This window comes from Musa acuminata, chromosome BXJ1-8, assembly GCF_036884655.1.
Source record: "Musa acuminata AAA Group cultivar baxijiao chromosome BXJ1-8, Cavendish_Baxijiao_AAA, whole genome shotgun sequence".
In the NCBI taxonomy this organism is placed as follows: Eukaryota; Viridiplantae; Streptophyta; class Magnoliopsida; order Zingiberales; family Musaceae; genus Musa; species Musa acuminata.
The window spans coordinates 51399083-51415209 of NC_088334.1; the positions used below are offsets into that span (position 1 = coordinate 51399083).

General features: G+C 39.0%; 2 protein-coding genes and 1 pseudogene across 2 annotated transcripts; all 3 read left to right on the plus strand.

Annotated features, from left to right (window-relative positions):
* The first annotated feature begins 407 nt into the window (after window positions 1-407).
* On the plus strand, window positions 408-3068 carry LOC135588717 (cytochrome b-c1 complex subunit 8-like; annotated as a pseudogene).
* A 2151-nt stretch (window positions 3069-5219) lies between these two features.
* On the plus strand, window positions 5220-10955 carry LOC135588718 (DAR GTPase 3, chloroplastic-like). The gene is made up of 9 exons (XM_065080994.1): window positions 5220-5375; window positions 6741-6887; window positions 7029-7145; window positions 7221-7364; window positions 7440-7526; window positions 8866-8981; window positions 9163-9344; window positions 10340-10397; window positions 10484-10955. Exons 1-9 carry the CDS (start codon window positions 5265-5267, stop codon window positions 10605-10607), a joined length of 1086 nt encoding a protein of 361 aa, XP_064937066.1. The 5' UTR covers window positions 5220-5264; the 3' UTR covers window positions 10608-10955.
* A 996-nt stretch (window positions 10956-11951) lies between these two features.
* LOC135588719 (myb-related protein 308-like) lies at window positions 11952-13520 on the plus strand. Its single transcript, XM_065080995.1, has 3 exons — window positions 11952-12675; window positions 12757-12886; window positions 12976-13520. Exons 1-3 carry the CDS (start codon window positions 12543-12545, stop codon window positions 13433-13435), a joined length of 723 nt encoding a protein of 240 aa, XP_064937067.1. The 5' UTR covers window positions 11952-12542; the 3' UTR covers window positions 13436-13520.
* Window positions 13521-16127: the final 2607 nt, after the last annotated feature.

Consider the following 16127-nt stretch of genomic DNA (forward strand, 5'->3'; position numbering starts at 1 on the left):
AAAACTCTTGTTGCTCAACTACTATCATAAACCCTGTCAGCAAAATCACTTGAATGCTGGAAAAATTGGAGACAGTTTTTGCATGTCAAGGCCTCTGTCATATTCTTTTCATCTAAAAGATGAGGCAAGACTGTTCAATGTTGCTGTGGTGCATGTCACCCAGTCCCAAGTACTGGTATGAAGTTACAGTAGGATGCTTCCTACATTGCTAGTGCTCTCCTTGTTGACACCTTTATTTTCTCTGGAGCTGCTGTGCTAAGATAGTTACTGAATCTGCTCTGTGTGTTCTTTGTTGCAGACAGGCTTTCATTCTTCCAGGATGGCAGTCAAGGAGCAATTCTCATCTTTATGTGAAGAGTATGCCACAGTTTCAAGTTAATTGAAAACAAAGGTGGAGGTAAACTTTTTATGCTGAAAATTGTATATGTTCGAAATTAAAAAGAAGTCTAATTAGATTAGATTACATTACATTACATAGATATTATAAATGTTTAAAATCCTTTTAAATCATACGACTCAAACAAACTGTTGGCTTCACTTTGGTCCTTGAAAACCATTATTTGATGTTCCCATCAATTGCGGTGTGAAGACATGTGAGGGTGACGAGATTCATGATTAGTCACGTGGTCAAAATATTCCCACGTGAATCGTGTCAACGGTCAAATGATTTACCCATTTTAGGTCGAAACCGTGGACTTCGCCTGCGCTTTTGAGCCCTTCCCCGGTCCGTTACTGTAATTAACGGGTCTTGATTACTCCTCCACCGGTACTAATTTGGATCCGACCTGACTCGCCCGACCCGTTTACGTTGCAAATAAAAGCGAGAGAGAGAGAGAGAGAGAGAGAGAGAGAAGAGGAGGATGGGGAAGACGCCGGTGCGGATGAAGGCGGTGGTGTATTGTCGCCGTTCCAGCAGAAGGTGATGCCTGGGCTGTGGAAGGATCTCCCCGGCAAGATCCACCACAAGGTCACGGAGAACTGGCTCAGCGCCACCCTCTTGCTCACCCCCCTCATCGGCACTTACTCGTGCGTCCCCCTCTCCTCGCTTTTTTCCCTTATTGTTTCTATACGTGCTCGATTCTTTTCTTTCCCTTTTCCGTTTCTTTTGGTTCTGAAATAAGTCGACGTTCAGGTGATTTCATGTTGGTACTGCCGTAACTTGGTCCTTTTGATTAGTGGAATGCATCAAATGAGGTTTTGATGGCTTAGGTAAGGAAAGGATAGTGAAAAAGAACTCTTCTCTCGTTGGATTTGATATTGTTTGATTCCAGTGTAACAACTAGATCTTGTCAAAATTAAGAAAAGAAATGACCATTAGTGTGGATGAGTACATCTAGTTCTTGTGCTAAGCTTTTGCCGGTTGTTTAACATGAGGTTCTGGAAAAAGAAAATATTGCTCCAATCCTGGTGTAGGCTGGAGGGATATTCTTTTCTCATTTGTGCAATGATAATCTATGGATAACTGGCTTGCTAGCTTCATCGAGCCTAAACTATTCATACCTAGTGGTGGTTTCCCGTTGTGATGTGCTCTCTAGCTCTGTCCACGAGTAATCCTTTCCTATTCGAAGTTCTCATCATGCCCTAATACTAGGTCGATTTTGATACCGATTGTTATGATTCAACCTGATGAGATAACCGATCAACTAGTTTCATTGAGCCTAAACTACTGGTCACAATATTTAAGTTGGAGTTAATAGTAGAAAACCTATCATATTCTTATGAGTCAATCTTGGTCTTAGTTCACTTCCGTTGGGAGACTAATCTGGGTGTTACACTTATTATCATCAAATGCTCTAAGGAAGTTGGAGATCTTGAATTGGATGAAATCATGTCACTCTTTTGAATTCAAAGCGCTCCAAGGAAGTGTACTTAAAATTAAATTATCATACAAACAAGGAGAAATGTTCCTTTGTGGTAGTAGGACATAATTGAAGGAGAAGGGGAGGGGGTCAGAGTGTGGTGGTCAAGTTGAGAGGGATTGATTGGTAGTTTGACCTAGCTTGAATTACAACTCCAAATGGTGTTCATCATTATTCAAAGGGTCATCAATTCGTAAGGAAACATCTACTGGTTCAATTGTTAATTCAGTATCGGCACTGGACTAAGATTTTCAACCTTATTCAAAAGAATATAAAACTGTGGGGACATATATATATATATATACATACACACACACACACACACACACACACACACACATATATATATATGTATATATATATACATGCATATATATATATATATATATACATGCATATGTATATATATATATATATATGTATATACATATACATGCATATACATATACATATATACATACATACATACATATATATCTTAAAGTCGTGCTTCTATAACTGAATCAACTTTGATAATTGAGTCCCTGAACTAAGAAGAGAGAGAAAAAAAGGTTGATTAAGACTTCAGACTTCTTCATGATACCAGTCTATTATTTTCATTGACCTTCCCACTTCAATCGCCAGAAGTTAGATCAAATACATGAATCTAAGCCATTATTCAATCCCAAACGTAGCTTGTTTTTAAACAAATAATCATGCATCCTCCGAAAATCGTGCGGAAAATATAACTTTTAAAGCTCATCTCAGTTTTCTAATACCTTTTATATATCCAGCTCTGGTGGAATGTGTGTATATTCATTCCTTTGCATTAGCTCTTTTGTTCCAAAGATGCTTTACTGTCCCTAGTGATTATTGATAATTTTGCATTCTTGTTTATATAAAGGCAACTATTGTGGATTCATCATTCTTTTTTGGTGTACTGAAATCTTTATGTGGTCTGGTCTTCTATCTGGTGGTTGCAGTTATGTGCAGTACTATAAGGAGAAAGAGAATCTGGCTCACAGGTACCAGGGTTGGTAGCATGGGCGCAAGACTCATGAAAGGATTTTTAAGTTTTGGCTTGCACTGCCCTGTTTTATAATCCACTTTAAGCTATTGTGATGTTCATAACTTACTTCTCTTATGATCCCCAATAACAGAGGGTGTAAACTCGTTCTTTTACTATGCGCCTATGCGATATGATACATAGCAAAAAAATGTTTGAATTTATGTTGATTTTGCATCTTCCTATCCTAATTGTGGAGATTGAAAAGTTTGATATCAAAATTTGAAATTTGTACAGAAAGAAATTGTTGGCTGAGCCATCATTTGTTTTGCAATTTGGTGATTATACTAGATTGTGGATTGGTGTGGCCTACCAAAAATCTAATGAGATGCCACTCATTTATTAGATAAAATTAAAGATGTATTATGCTAGTTTGTGATGAATTATACTTTTGGCCGAGGCACCTTCTTTTACAGGTATTCTCAATCTCAAGTTTGTTTCGTTAGATCCCTTGGCAACCCTCATTTAACTACCAATTTCCTGTAGTCATTACTGCCAATAGTTATTAGCAGTTTTTCTTTGTTGTGACTGATTTTTGTGACACATCAGTTTCTCTCTCATCCTTCATCTCATTCAGGATCTTAGGGTTTCTCCCTTTTGACCAGTAAGAACTGAGACAGCATAGATCATGACATGCAATGATTAGTGTCTTTTTAGCTATGCTTCTGATCCTAAACATTTTGTTTGTGTTACTTAAGAATGACAACGGTAAGATACCCATGAATTCTAAAGGTTGTCGAACTAGTAATTCGATACGGTTCCTTCTCCTACTTATTAATTTCTTATTCATAACACTACCAAAAATTATAAATGGCAAATTTCTAAAAAAAAAGAGAAACCTTTAAATTTTTTACTTTTTTCTAATTGAGCATCCGCTGTTTTTGGTTTATTGGCATGTGGCTCTCTGGTGTTTTCTCATGTTTTCTTTTTGGTTTATCCCCGTACAGCGTCTTTTAGTTTTTTATTTTTTTAAATATTATCCTTGACTTTCATTGTCGCCTTCACTTCATTGCTCTCATCGTCCTCGTCCTTGTATGTCATGGGTGAGACGATAATTCATAGAACATGGCCTAAGGTAATATATTTTTTAAAAAATAAAGATTACTCTATATTAATAAATCAAAAATAAAATAAAATTTTCGAATTTTTTTAATGAAATTTAATTAATTAATTAATTATTATTATATATAATTTTTATATTGGAAGATTATTCAAAAACAAGAGAAAAATGGCATATAGTATAAAACCATTACTTTTTTTATAAAGCTAATTATAGATTATTTCATGTAGTTAGTTGTCTTTAGTATTTCGATTTTTAGATTTAAAAAATTTATATTGCAATCTCTATGGCTATGAAAGTGAAACATTTATTTCCATTTACCCTAATACTATTGGTTTTATTGATGAAAGTATGAAAACAATAGATAAAAAGATCATTTTCAACATCCTTATTATATTTTCAGTGGTGATGGACGACGACACCATTATGGGTTGCGTGTGACTGTTGTGGATGAGAAAGAAGAGTGACAATGAGTAGTGAGACAAAGGGAGAGGAGGAAGCGGATGACATAGATGTCGATGCTTTGTATTTGCATCGACGCCACTCAACAATTGTGTCAGCACCAACACAGTTGCTAAGTGATGAAAGGCCGCTCGACATTTGCGTTAGCATTATGCAGATGCTGAGCGACTCTTTCGTCGCTTCGCATCTACGTCAACGATGCTTAGCATCTGTATTAGTATCGACACAGATGCAAAGTGACGTAAGGGTCGCTTAGTATTTGCAAAGCAACGTTGCCCTTCCCTATATTGTTGTTAGCATCAACATAGATACAGAGTGGCATTGCTCTACGTCTATATTTGCGTCGATATCAATGCAGATACCGAGTGGTTCTTTCATTGTCCTATATTTGCATTGGTGCTGACGTAATTGTCGAGCAGTGTTGAATCATATGTAGTGTCAGCATTTGCGTCGTCCTTTTCCTCCTCTCCTTTTGTCTCAACTTTTGTCGTTGCTCTCCTTTCTCATCTATAACAGTCACTCGCGGCTCCCAGTAATATCGTCATTCATTATAATCGAAAACATAATTAGAATATTAAAATTATTTTTTTATCTATTATTTTTATGTTTTCGATGATAAAATTAAAGATATTAGTGTAAATGAAGTTAGATATTTTACTTTTATAACCATATAAATTTTAATATATTTTTTTAAAAATCTAAAAATCGATATGTTAAGTAGATTGGTAATATGTAATTAGTTTTTTTTTATGTTCTTTTTCTTTTGGAAGATCCAACGGTTAATATAACTCATTCTATCTCTCGCCCGCTCGCGTCTCTGCCCTCGGGAGACACTCCTATGGCTTCGCTGGCCCCTCCCCTCCACTCGCGCCCTTCCCTCTCCCCCTCTCTGCGCCTCAAGAAGAGCTGCTCCCCCCGCGTGTCCGCCACGCTCGTCGTCTCAAACGTGGTTAGTTCCCTTCTTCTGCCGTTCGTCTTAGTCTTTCTTGGGACCGTAATCATCTTCGCCCCGCTGCACTGTTCTAATTCCTTTTGCCCCTTCATCCGGATGAAACCCTATGCTCTTTAGCCGGTTTCTTGAACTGCTTCGTCTGATGAAAGAAGCGGTTTTGTTGGTTGGATTGACGAATCTATGATGAATGGATTTAGTTGATAGTTGATGAAGGTATATGCACTTGAGCAAGAGAAGGCCCGGCACCTGAGTCAGCAGGACAATCATCAGTTGCTATGTAGCAGAATATCTCGTATTGTCAAATTTTGTCAAAACTTTCTCCTTTGAGCTCTGTCTGTGCCTAATGGAACACAATTTGGGATATCGAGTTGTGATATTGTTATTCTTGTTGTTTAAACGTTTGATTCAAATGATCAAGTTGCTGATTAGGAACGAAACTAGGGCTTCATGGCTTGTTGTTGGCTAGCATGGTTTGTTAAAAATACTGATGTTTTTCTTACAATATTCTAGACTGCATTAGGATATGCATCTTGTGAGGATAGATAATGAATTGTGGCAGCATCACACAGAGTAATTTATGATATATCCTATTATTTGTTCCTATCCGTGGCAAGTTGTCTGCTGATAGATAACTGAGACAAAGTATGATCCTGTGGCACAAATTATTATTCTTCTCGGAACCTATGCCTGAAACTGCCTTTGTTTACCTTGGCTATATGCAAGCATTGTTACCAGGGTGGCAGTGTGTTTTATTTGTTTTGATTAATTGAAATACTTAATTTGCATCATGCTGTCTTTATGTTTGATTTTGTAGCATAACAATGATGTGGAAAATAGATTTTTTTTCCCCAAACAAATGATGCTTAGCTTGTTTCGGCCTTATATGAGCTACACATATTTTCGCTACTTTAATCCGCCTTTCTATTGGTTGCACGTCTAGTAGTCATTCAGACTTATGGAGTTTCTGTATTGTACGTATTGTTAATCTCTTGTATGGAAAACTTACATAGAAACCTTTTTCTCAATCATCCCCTGTTGCTACTGAGAAAGTTGTTCATTCTGTTTCCTTGTCTATATTTCACTATGTAAAATTGCTGATATAGCATCTTAGTGAGGGCTATGTTATCATCAGTGAGTCTTTGTCACCACTAGGTTGCGCCATGTAGGTAACTATTTCCTTTTAGAGTACTTTTCCCTACCATTAAGCAAAGCCTTTTTAAAAAAGGAGCTCTTCTTTTTACATAGTTGCAGATAGTTATATTGCTTGATGAATAGCCAAATAAATGACAGTAGCTTCTTGGTTATGTATGTTAATTGTATACAAGCTACAGATCTATGAAATTGAGAAAGTGTGTACTGCAGGTTGCTGCTGAAACATCCCTAAGTTGGTCCTCAAAAGAGAAACTCAATCTTTCAAGTAAATGGAATCAGAGCCCCCTCCAAGAAATTGATTGGGAAAACTTGGAGGTTGATTTGTATCACTGGACGAGGCCATTGCGGCCTGTGCAGGTATAAGATAATGTGTGCTCCAGAGCTAGTTGATGAATTGATATCTTGCACTGCAAATCCATTTAGTAATCATTCATGGGAAGTTTATGTTGTGGCGTTATCTAATAGTTGACGAGTGAATCTTGACTATGAACTTTGCAGTGGTACCCTGGTCATATTGCTAAAACGGAAAAAGAACTAAAGGAGCAGCTGAAGTTAATGGATGTTGTCATAGAGGTTCGAGATGCTAGGATTCCCATGGCTACTAGTCATCCTCAGGTTATTTTTGTAATTTTTATACATGAACTACAAGCAAACTGCCAATTTTTAACCAATTGTGCTTTAAGTAACCAGATGGATTCCTGGCTTGGAACTCGGAAAAAGATTTTAGTTTTGAATAGAGAAGACATGATATCTGCTGCAGACAGAAATGCATGGGCGACATTCTTTGCAAGGCAGGGAATAAAAGTTGTTTTCTCTAATGGGCAGCTTGGAATGGTACACCCAAATCCTTACATGCTATGGCTTTTATGGTCATCAGTGGTCACAAATTAGTTTTTTGTTCATATGCAGGGAACCATGAAACTTGGGAGACTTGCAAAGTCATTAGCTGTTAGTGTGAATACCAAACGTAGAGCAAAAGGACTACTCCCTCGTCCAGTAATGCATTTTCCAGTGTTTCTTGAGCATATTATCTTTTGTCATATTCCTTTTTTTTCCTAATTTTGAGCAAGATGTTGGGTGCACTCACCAATGCTATATTCCAATAGAATGTGGGCTTATGCATGTTGTGACTGCTAATAGCAAGTAGTTTATTATCTTTGTACATGTATATAACAGCTAACCAGAATGCATATGCACCCGAAAAACACATGCATCCTGGTATACTTAAAGAATGAAACTGAATTGAGAAAAATCATGGTACTGTTGTATAGCAAAAGGAAGGAAGAAAAGGCCCAAGGACTTTTAAAGAGGATATCCTTACTTTGAGTTGAATTATTTCAGTAGTGAGCTTTTGAACTTTGTTGTTATTCCTCATTTCCTTTTATCATTAACTCTGATCGAGAATCCAGTATTAGTGGAATCCTTCAAGATCATAAATGGTTGATAAATTTGGGATGTAGGGCTCAAAAGATTACAAGGAAGTGGAGAAAGGTGAATATCTACTGTCCTTTCCTAAGTGACCTAGGCGGATGGTCCCTATTCCACTATGTTTTCTTTGGTTTATGACTACCAGGAACATGCTTGGTTATGAAGATGAGGAGGATTTTACTTTGAATGGTTTGAGTTGATCAAAGTGGATCCTTTTAGTTAGGGTTCATACATCACTTGTCATATAGCACAAAAAATTACCAAGGATTTTTTTATATTCTTGAGCATTTGTTTCACAAGTGCTTCCCTTAGCATAAGGCATAATATACTATTTATTGGCTCATAGTATCAAACTATTTTTTCATGTATACTTCTTTAAGTATAATCTGTGCTGTTCGATGATCGATGAGAATATGAGATGTTTATACTTCTGTGGAACTGTTGTAATGTGTTATGTTCTGGTTCATTGGACAACCCCATTGATGTGCTATGTTCTCCTTGCTGCATAAGCTGCTGACTAAGAATTCATGTTTTTTGTTGATCAATAATATCTATTTCTTGTACTTCCTATCAAGTAGTTTTTTTTATTCTATTAAAAAGCTAAATTATTGTCATCTGTTTCTTGAGCTTCCCAATATGTATTTGCTTGACCTTGAAAAACAGCAAATGCTTTAAGTTAGTTTTATGGAAGTTTAAGGTTCTCTTTGATTCCATAGAATCATTCAATTTCATCTGAACAGTATCTTGTAGAAGATGATAAATGGATTATATATAGGTTCAGTTATAGGTTTTGTTTTCTCCATGAAATAATTTATAATAACAAGTTTGAAATGTATGATATACCTTCAAAGTTGGGAACATTGCTTTGACTGCTATGTTGTCAATGTTTTTCTTGTTTTTGGTGCAGGTGCGTGCTGGAATAGTTGGTTATCCCAATGTAGGTAAATCATCTCTAATTAACCGTTTGCTGAAGCGAAGGATGTGTCCAGCTGCTCCTAGACCTGGAGTTACAAGAGAACTGAAGTATATCCTCTTTATTAACGTATTGTTTTTAAAAAGGTTTCTTATAAGAGACACCGATAATCTACCCTAATATACAATGTTATGTCTAGATAAACTCTGCAAATCCTTATGTTTGATCTCATTGGAATAGGAAAATCTTTTTGGGTTTCTGAAGTTTCTACATGTCAATGTTTTTGGACAGATGGGTACATTTTGGTAAAGATCTGGAGTTGTTGGACTCTCCTGGCATATTGCCAATGAGAATTAGTGACCAGGCAGCTGCTATCAAGCTTGCAATATGTGATGACATTGGGGAGAGGTCATACGATGTCGCTGATGTAGCAGCCATTCTCGTGCAAATGTTGACAAGAGTTCCTGAAGTAGGTTAGTTCTTTCTCCCACTGACTCGTGAACTCTCCAAAATAGTTAAAATATTTCATCTTTCCCAGTTTCCTATAACATATCTATCCATATATCTCCTTGGTGTGTATATGTATAAAAGGATGAACACAGGGCACACGGCTCTCACCAATATGAGTTTATGTAGCCTCACCCCTTTTATTAAAGAGTTTGCTTATATGACTTGAATCTTGATCACTCTGGCCAGGGACCTTACTAATGTACCAAGGTTGGTCATCGTTTTGAGTATGTGTAGAGATATGTACATGACAAAAAATACCTATAGCACGTGACATCCATTCCCTTTAGTTCACTATCTTCTCTGAGTTTTCATCATGGCTTATGTGTTTGCGTTAATGCAAAAGGTCAAGGTTTTCCGAGATTTTTATCTTGTACATGAAAGATAGAGGTCACAAATTATGTGGTGGTAATGTTATTAAGCATGTGAGACTCTGAGCTCACATGGACTGAGAGTCATTATCCTTGAAAACGTAGCAGTCTTCGATAGTTTTTCTGTATTGCAAGGAGCTGTTCACTGTTGGGAGCCCCATGCTTGGACTCGGGTAATCTCCTGAGTGCTTATTTTGCTGGCTAGAAAAGTGCTGTCTCCATTTTTTTCTCGATAAATAGTTAATACCCCTTGACAACATTCTGTTAATGGTGATACCCTGTAACTTGTTAACGGTTAATAACCACTTGTGTGGGTCAGATATGCACAAAGAAAATGGGATTCAACAGTTGATAGCCAAGTCTCCACTGTTTACTAAACAGGTTTTTTGTGTATATTTCAGCCCACGTACTAGACGTCTGTTTGTAAACAGTGAGTTCGTCGCACAACGTCCTATTTAAATGCATTTTGCACTTTACACTTTCATGCTCTTTACACTTTCGTGCTGCTCTAAAGGTTTATAAATTAAACAGTTAGGAGACCGTTTTCTCTCTCATTTCCCCTGTCTGCTAATCAGAACATTATGCAACAGGTTCAGAAACTCTTCGCAAACGCTACAGGATTGATTTACATGATCAGTGTGGTAAAACGTATGCTTCCTTCTTTCACAAATTCTACTTATAGCTTGCTGCTGCCCCTGAATGTTAATTGGTCTTCTTGGCATCAATTGCTGCAGATTTCTTCAGAAGCTTGCTCTTCAACTGTTCAATGGAGATGTTAGCCAGGCAGCTTTCCGCATCTTGAGTGACTTCAGGAAGGGAAAGTTTGGTCGGGTTGCCTTAGAAAGACCTCCCAGGTGAAGCTGTTACTATTGAATATCTGTATATTCTTCAGCAGTACTTAGCCCTAGAAGAGATAAACGAGAAGAATATCCTGTAAGCAACTCCTCCTGAACTTGGCGCGACTATTGGAAAGAAGATGGAGCACCTAAGTCCTCACATGCAAAATTACATGGATAGGTATGTTGTAACTCCAGTGAATTAAACATTTATGGTCCTTAACAACGATTACTTGGTCCAAGTGATTTGTTTAGATAATTTGGCTCGATGCTGATGTCATAACCTGCATTGATTCTCTGATTTGTACATCATCTTAGACAATTCTACTTGTTTGAAATCCCTGAACATAGAGCATAATTATATTATTTACACCCTCTCTCCTCGTGGCAATTTTACATATGGCTGTCAGACAAAAGTCTTAATCATGTATGCATTGCAGGATCAAGATAATTTGTTTTGGTTGCAAAGGTAGAGCTTGATCCAAAATTATATGCAATCCTACTTTATTTTCTATCTTTTTTCAAAAGAAAAATAAATCAATGGTAGACTCTGCATGCACAAAATCTGAAAGATTCTTAGTTAAAGATCTTAAGGACTATCACTACATTTAAAATCCTCAACTTTTAACTAGTGCCATCCAATTCCTGGCCTCTTTTAGGTTTGAGCCAAGGCCATAGAAGTGGTGGTGGAGAGCCTAGTGACTTCTCCAACCTCCATTTTTGTTGCCCCCACAAGGAGGATCAGAGGAACCAATCATCTGCCTTGCACTTGCTTTAGAAAAGTCCACTTGCTGCTGTGTCAATCTTCAGTTGTAGATGAGGTGGTTCATCAGAGGATAATAAATGCTTTGAGCTGGGCAAGAAGAAAGCTACATTGTCATTGTTCCATTCTTGGTTTCACAGAGATCCTTTCCTCTTTTTCCCCACATGCGAAGTTGCAAACAAGCAGATCACAGGCTGCTATCAATTACTGTTTAATGAACTACCTACTGTGGATGTGTTTGGATATAGTTTAATGGTCTCCCCTCCTCTCTCTTCTTAGTTCCTTTTCCAGTCTGGAGTAGTTAAGCTGCACCTTTCCTTGCCCCTTACATAAATTTTCAAATAAAACTCTGTAAGCTGATCTGCATCTAAAACCCATAAGTTGGATCTGATGCATCTTCTCTCCCTGTTTCAGTCTTCTTGATATTTGTCACAGTGTGAAACAATAAATTAATTGTCAGGGATGTCATTTTCAGAACTCTGCCATCTCATGTGGTACATGCATTCAAAGGACCACATGGAATGCAACCAGTGAATCCTTGGTTTGGTGAGAGCCATGAGCTTTTATTTGGTTTAGTCCTTAATTTAATGTGGTATGTGCATGCTTTCACTCTCAATGGACAGCATTCCAAATTATCCACTGAATCTGCACCTCAAGATCACTGCCAACAGCCAAGCATTGATATATCAGCACAATCATCTGATCCCAATTCCCAACCAACCAATTCTTAAATCCATTGCAGTTGAAGCAGACAGCTCTTAGTGGCTCAGAAGGCATGTGCTTTAGCTCTCCAATGGAATATTGTCCCCCCCACCCAACCATTATTGCATTGCTTTCAGAGTCTGGAGAACTGCACACTTCAACCAGAAATGTAACAGTTAAGACTGAGGCCAACTTGTCCCAGAGCTACTGCAAAATGGCATGGCCAAGGAAGACTTGAACACCATATGGTAGACAGCTCCATTCTCTTGCCTAACCTAATTAAAAGTGTGGTGAAAGGACACCAAGAATAGTGGAGATAAAGGTGTTGTAAAAGTTAGGGCTACCTACTTTGGTCAAATGGACAAGGCAGTGAGGGGATGAAGTCAATGCCCTCATATATATATATATACACACACATAGAATACCCTCTTCTTTCACTTGTTAATCCATGCCCACCTCCACCACAAGTGCTTCTTCCCTCTACCACTCATCATGGGCAGGTCTCCTTGTTGTGAGAAGGCACACACCAACAGAGGAGCTTGGACCAAGGAAGAAGACCAATTACTGATCGCCTACATCAAAGCCCATGGCGAAGGCTGCTGGAGATCTCTCCCCAGAGCTGCAGGTCTCTGTGGTTCATGTCACGGGCATTTTGATCACTTCATGCTTGCGCTTCTATCTCACTTGAACTGCGTTCCTGATGTAGGCCTTCTGCGGTGCGGCAAGAGTTGCCGGCTTCGGTGGATCAATTACCTCCGTCCCGACCTCAAGCGAGGCAACTTCACGGAGGAGGAGGATGAGCTCATCATCAAGCTCCATGGCTTGCTCGGAAACAAGTAATGTCTCGGTAGACTCGTGCTTGATGCTCCTGCTCGCCGAGTAACTACCTACTTCTCTTCTGACGCCGATGCTTTGTACGTGCAAGATGGTCTGTCATCGCCGGGCAGTTGCCGGGAAGGACCGACAACGAGATCAAGAACTACTGGAACACCCACATCAAGCGCAAGCTCGTCGGCCGCGGCATCGACCCGCAGACTCACCTCCCGGTGCACGGCGGCGCCGCCACGCCAGGGAAAGCCTTGAAGCCGCCATCGAGTGCTGCCTCGCCGGCGGAGAAGGAGAGGTGCCCCGACCTCAACCTCGACCTCTCGATGAGCCTTTCTTTCTCTTCTCCGACGCCGTCGGAGGTGTTTGCAGCGGCTGATCCAGCGGCAGATGCTACAAGCAGTCCTACATCAGCAGTCCCACCTCGTCATGCTCATGCCATCTGTTTGTGTTACCACCTGGGTCTCCAAAGCAGCGAAACTTGCAGCTGTCAAGAAAACCCTAGCCATCATGTTCTTAGATACTACAGACCCTTGGAAGAAGGGCGACACACACATTAACTGTAATGGATTCCACCACTGGATTTAGATGATGCAGACTGTAAGACTACTACTAGTCAGCTTCACTCATCCATGTTTAACACGATGATAAGTGTTGACACTACTGTTACAGCATCTGAAGTGTGATGGGGAAGCTTTTGTCATGGTTGGAGAGCATGTGAGGTGTTCCAGGTAGGTAGCCAAACATCCAGTAAAGAATCAAGGACAGAGAGACAAATGAAAAGGTGTAGAGTTTGGTAAGAGATCGAAACTTGCTCCAGCTAGAAGGCTGGTCGGATTGTGTCTTGTGCTGAGTGTAGCATTTGTTGTTGTACTGATACAAAATGTCTTCTCTCCTTCCTTTTCTTTCTTTTTCCAAGCAAACTGCTCATGATTGTCAGAATCTTACTGTGCTCTATGAAGGAATGAACAAGGAAAAAAAAAAGTTGAAGAAACAGTTCTTATAGCATAGTTCAGAGATTAGTATTTGTAATTTTTCATTATTTATAATATCATATTCTTAAGTTATTCCTCTATAAATTAACATATATACTCATGATTTATAACTTAATTCTAATAATATTTTTTCACTCTTAACTTACGACCTCTTTTTTTTACTTCTCCTTTTTTTAATTGTCAGAGATGACATAAAATGACAAAGAAAAGATAGATGATGAAGATAAATAAACTGAAGATCGAAAAGAAGGATGTGAAAAATAGTATTTAATGCCTGTTATAATGATTTAACATTTTTAAAGTTATGTATGATAGTAAAAAAGATATCATCTTCCTGAATTAACCTACAAGATATTATTTTTTTTTAATTTTTTAAGAGATTATGAATGATAAGAAGGTGACTCTAAATAGTAAACTCCTTCAATTAATTGAGGATAAATTCATTAAAAAGTCTTCAATTTTTATTTTGTTTTCATATGGTATCCCCCTTTACATCTTTTATTTTCTAAAAGATGAGATTATTCTTGCCCGTCGTGGTCATCTTTGCTTTGTCATTTTGTCGTGGCCATCTCCATCTCATCGTGAGGCCCTTGCTTGCTCTGGGTCTCAACATCAAGCGCCCAAGCATCAACTCTCACTCCCTCCTTCGTCACTCGCTCATTGTCCATTATTTTCACCCCTCAAGGAGCAAAGTAGCTCGAAAGGAGTTAAAAAGATGATGAGAACAACAACCTAACCTCCATGTCACTTGAGTGAGCAAAGTATGGCTTATCATCATTGGTCAACCGAGTGATGTCGCAAGCGATGCTAACAAGGACATGATGGAGATGTCTAGCGATGGTTACTGGCAAAGCAATAAGGTGACGACGAAGATCGGCTCAATGACAGTGGTAGACAAGGGCGAGGGCATACACGAGGGTCCTAGCAACCTCCACAAGGACACGACGAAGAGGGTATTCATAGGAATCAAAAGCGGTAGGGCGAAGACGACCACGATGGAGCGAAGATCAAGGGTAAAATGGTAAAGATGATAAGGAAGTGGCATTCTGCCATAATAAAGCAAAAAACAAAGTTTTTTCTACCAGAAATAAGAAAAAAAAACTTGGAACTTTTTTTTTGTTGTTGAAGAATTTGCCCATTAATTAAGCAAGAATCACTGAAAAATTGGAAGGCTGGATAGAGTTGTGTTCATTTCAGAATCTATAACAAATGCTGGGTCCAGATGGAAGGGAAAGTGGTGGTGGTGCTCATGGTGTTTAACCCAGTGGTTGACATTTTTCTTAAGCAAACAGAAGGTTTTGTTCAGTGGAATCCAATATTCTTCCTCCTATGAATTGATAGGTTACCAGCAACCTGGTTTGACGAGAGGTATCCTCTGGTTTTACTGGTAAATCCTTTTCTTCTTCTTCTTCTTCTTCTGTTTTCCTTTTTCTGTGGAGCAGTGAAGCTTGAGAAAGCTTGACGATCATCTCTTTTGCTGCATAGATTCCGTAGCCAACAGAAGTAATCAATCAGAGACACTCGCATTGGCTTCTTAACATGACTTGCCATTTCACATCAACCATTCAATGTGCATGGGAGGGTGGCACTCCGAGCCCCACCTCCTTGTCCACTTGACATGCATTGTATTGCTCACAGGACTGGAATCTTTCGAAGATAGCATGAGAGTTGGTGGTTTGTTCGAGTTTGGCAGCCAGATGACGACACAAAGGACGGCCAACAGTTGGACTGTTTTCTACTTCCTCTTCTCTCTCAACGTGAATCTCGGGTTGTGCTTCCGAGTCCTTCACTCCTCCATGCAAGAAAATGGAGCGGGGTCAGATTCTAGAGAGCTTTCGATCATCGAGAGACGGTGACTCACAGCCTTGGTGGCTCGGCCATCTTCCTGTACCAACCAGCTTGTCCTTCACGATTGTGTACCACACATTCTGTCACCCTCTGTCCTGTCTGTCCTCCACCGAGTGAAGCTTTAGAGAAGTTGCCAAAGTGTTGGACTGAGGGAGTTAGGTACACCAAAGAGAACAGGAGAATTAGGTGGGTTTGGTGAGCGCAAGTTGTTTGTCAGAATGTAAATGACAAACATTTGGTAATTGGTTCAAGATCCCAATGCACATCTCTTAAGGGCATCATGGCTGGTCTAAAGGTCAATGCTCAGTCCTTTTGCATCTATATACACCCACTGTCAGAAACTTGAACTTAATGGTGGAGTCTTGGCAATGACAAATACTTGGATACTCTATTTTGAGTTGTTTAAAGA

Excerpts from the sequence above, each read along its gene's own strand:
- LOC135588718 (XM_065080994.1), top strand. The coding sequence starts at position 5,265 with ATGGCTTCGCTGGCCCCTCCCCTCCACTCGCGCCCTTCCCTCTCCCCC. Across the intron at positions 7,146-7,220 it reads TGGCTACTAGTCATCCTCAG|ATGGATTCCTGGCTTGGAAC; the intron begins GTTATTTTTGTA and ends TTAAGTAACCAG. Across the intron at positions 8,982-9,162 it reads GGAGTTACAAGAGAACTGAA|ATGGGTACATTTTGGTAAAG; the intron begins GTATATCCTCTT and ends GTTTTTGGACAG.
- LOC135588719 (XM_065080995.1), top strand. The coding sequence starts at position 12,543 with ATGGGCAGGTCTCCTTGTTGTGAGAAGGCACACACCAACAGAGGAGCT. Across the intron at positions 12,676-12,756 it reads ATCTCTCCCCAGAGCTGCAG|GCCTTCTGCGGTGCGGCAAG; the intron begins GTCTCTGTGGTT and ends TTCCTGATGTAG. Across the intron at positions 12,887-12,975 it reads CATGGCTTGCTCGGAAACAA|ATGGTCTGTCATCGCCGGGC; the intron begins GTAATGTCTCGG and ends TGTACGTGCAAG.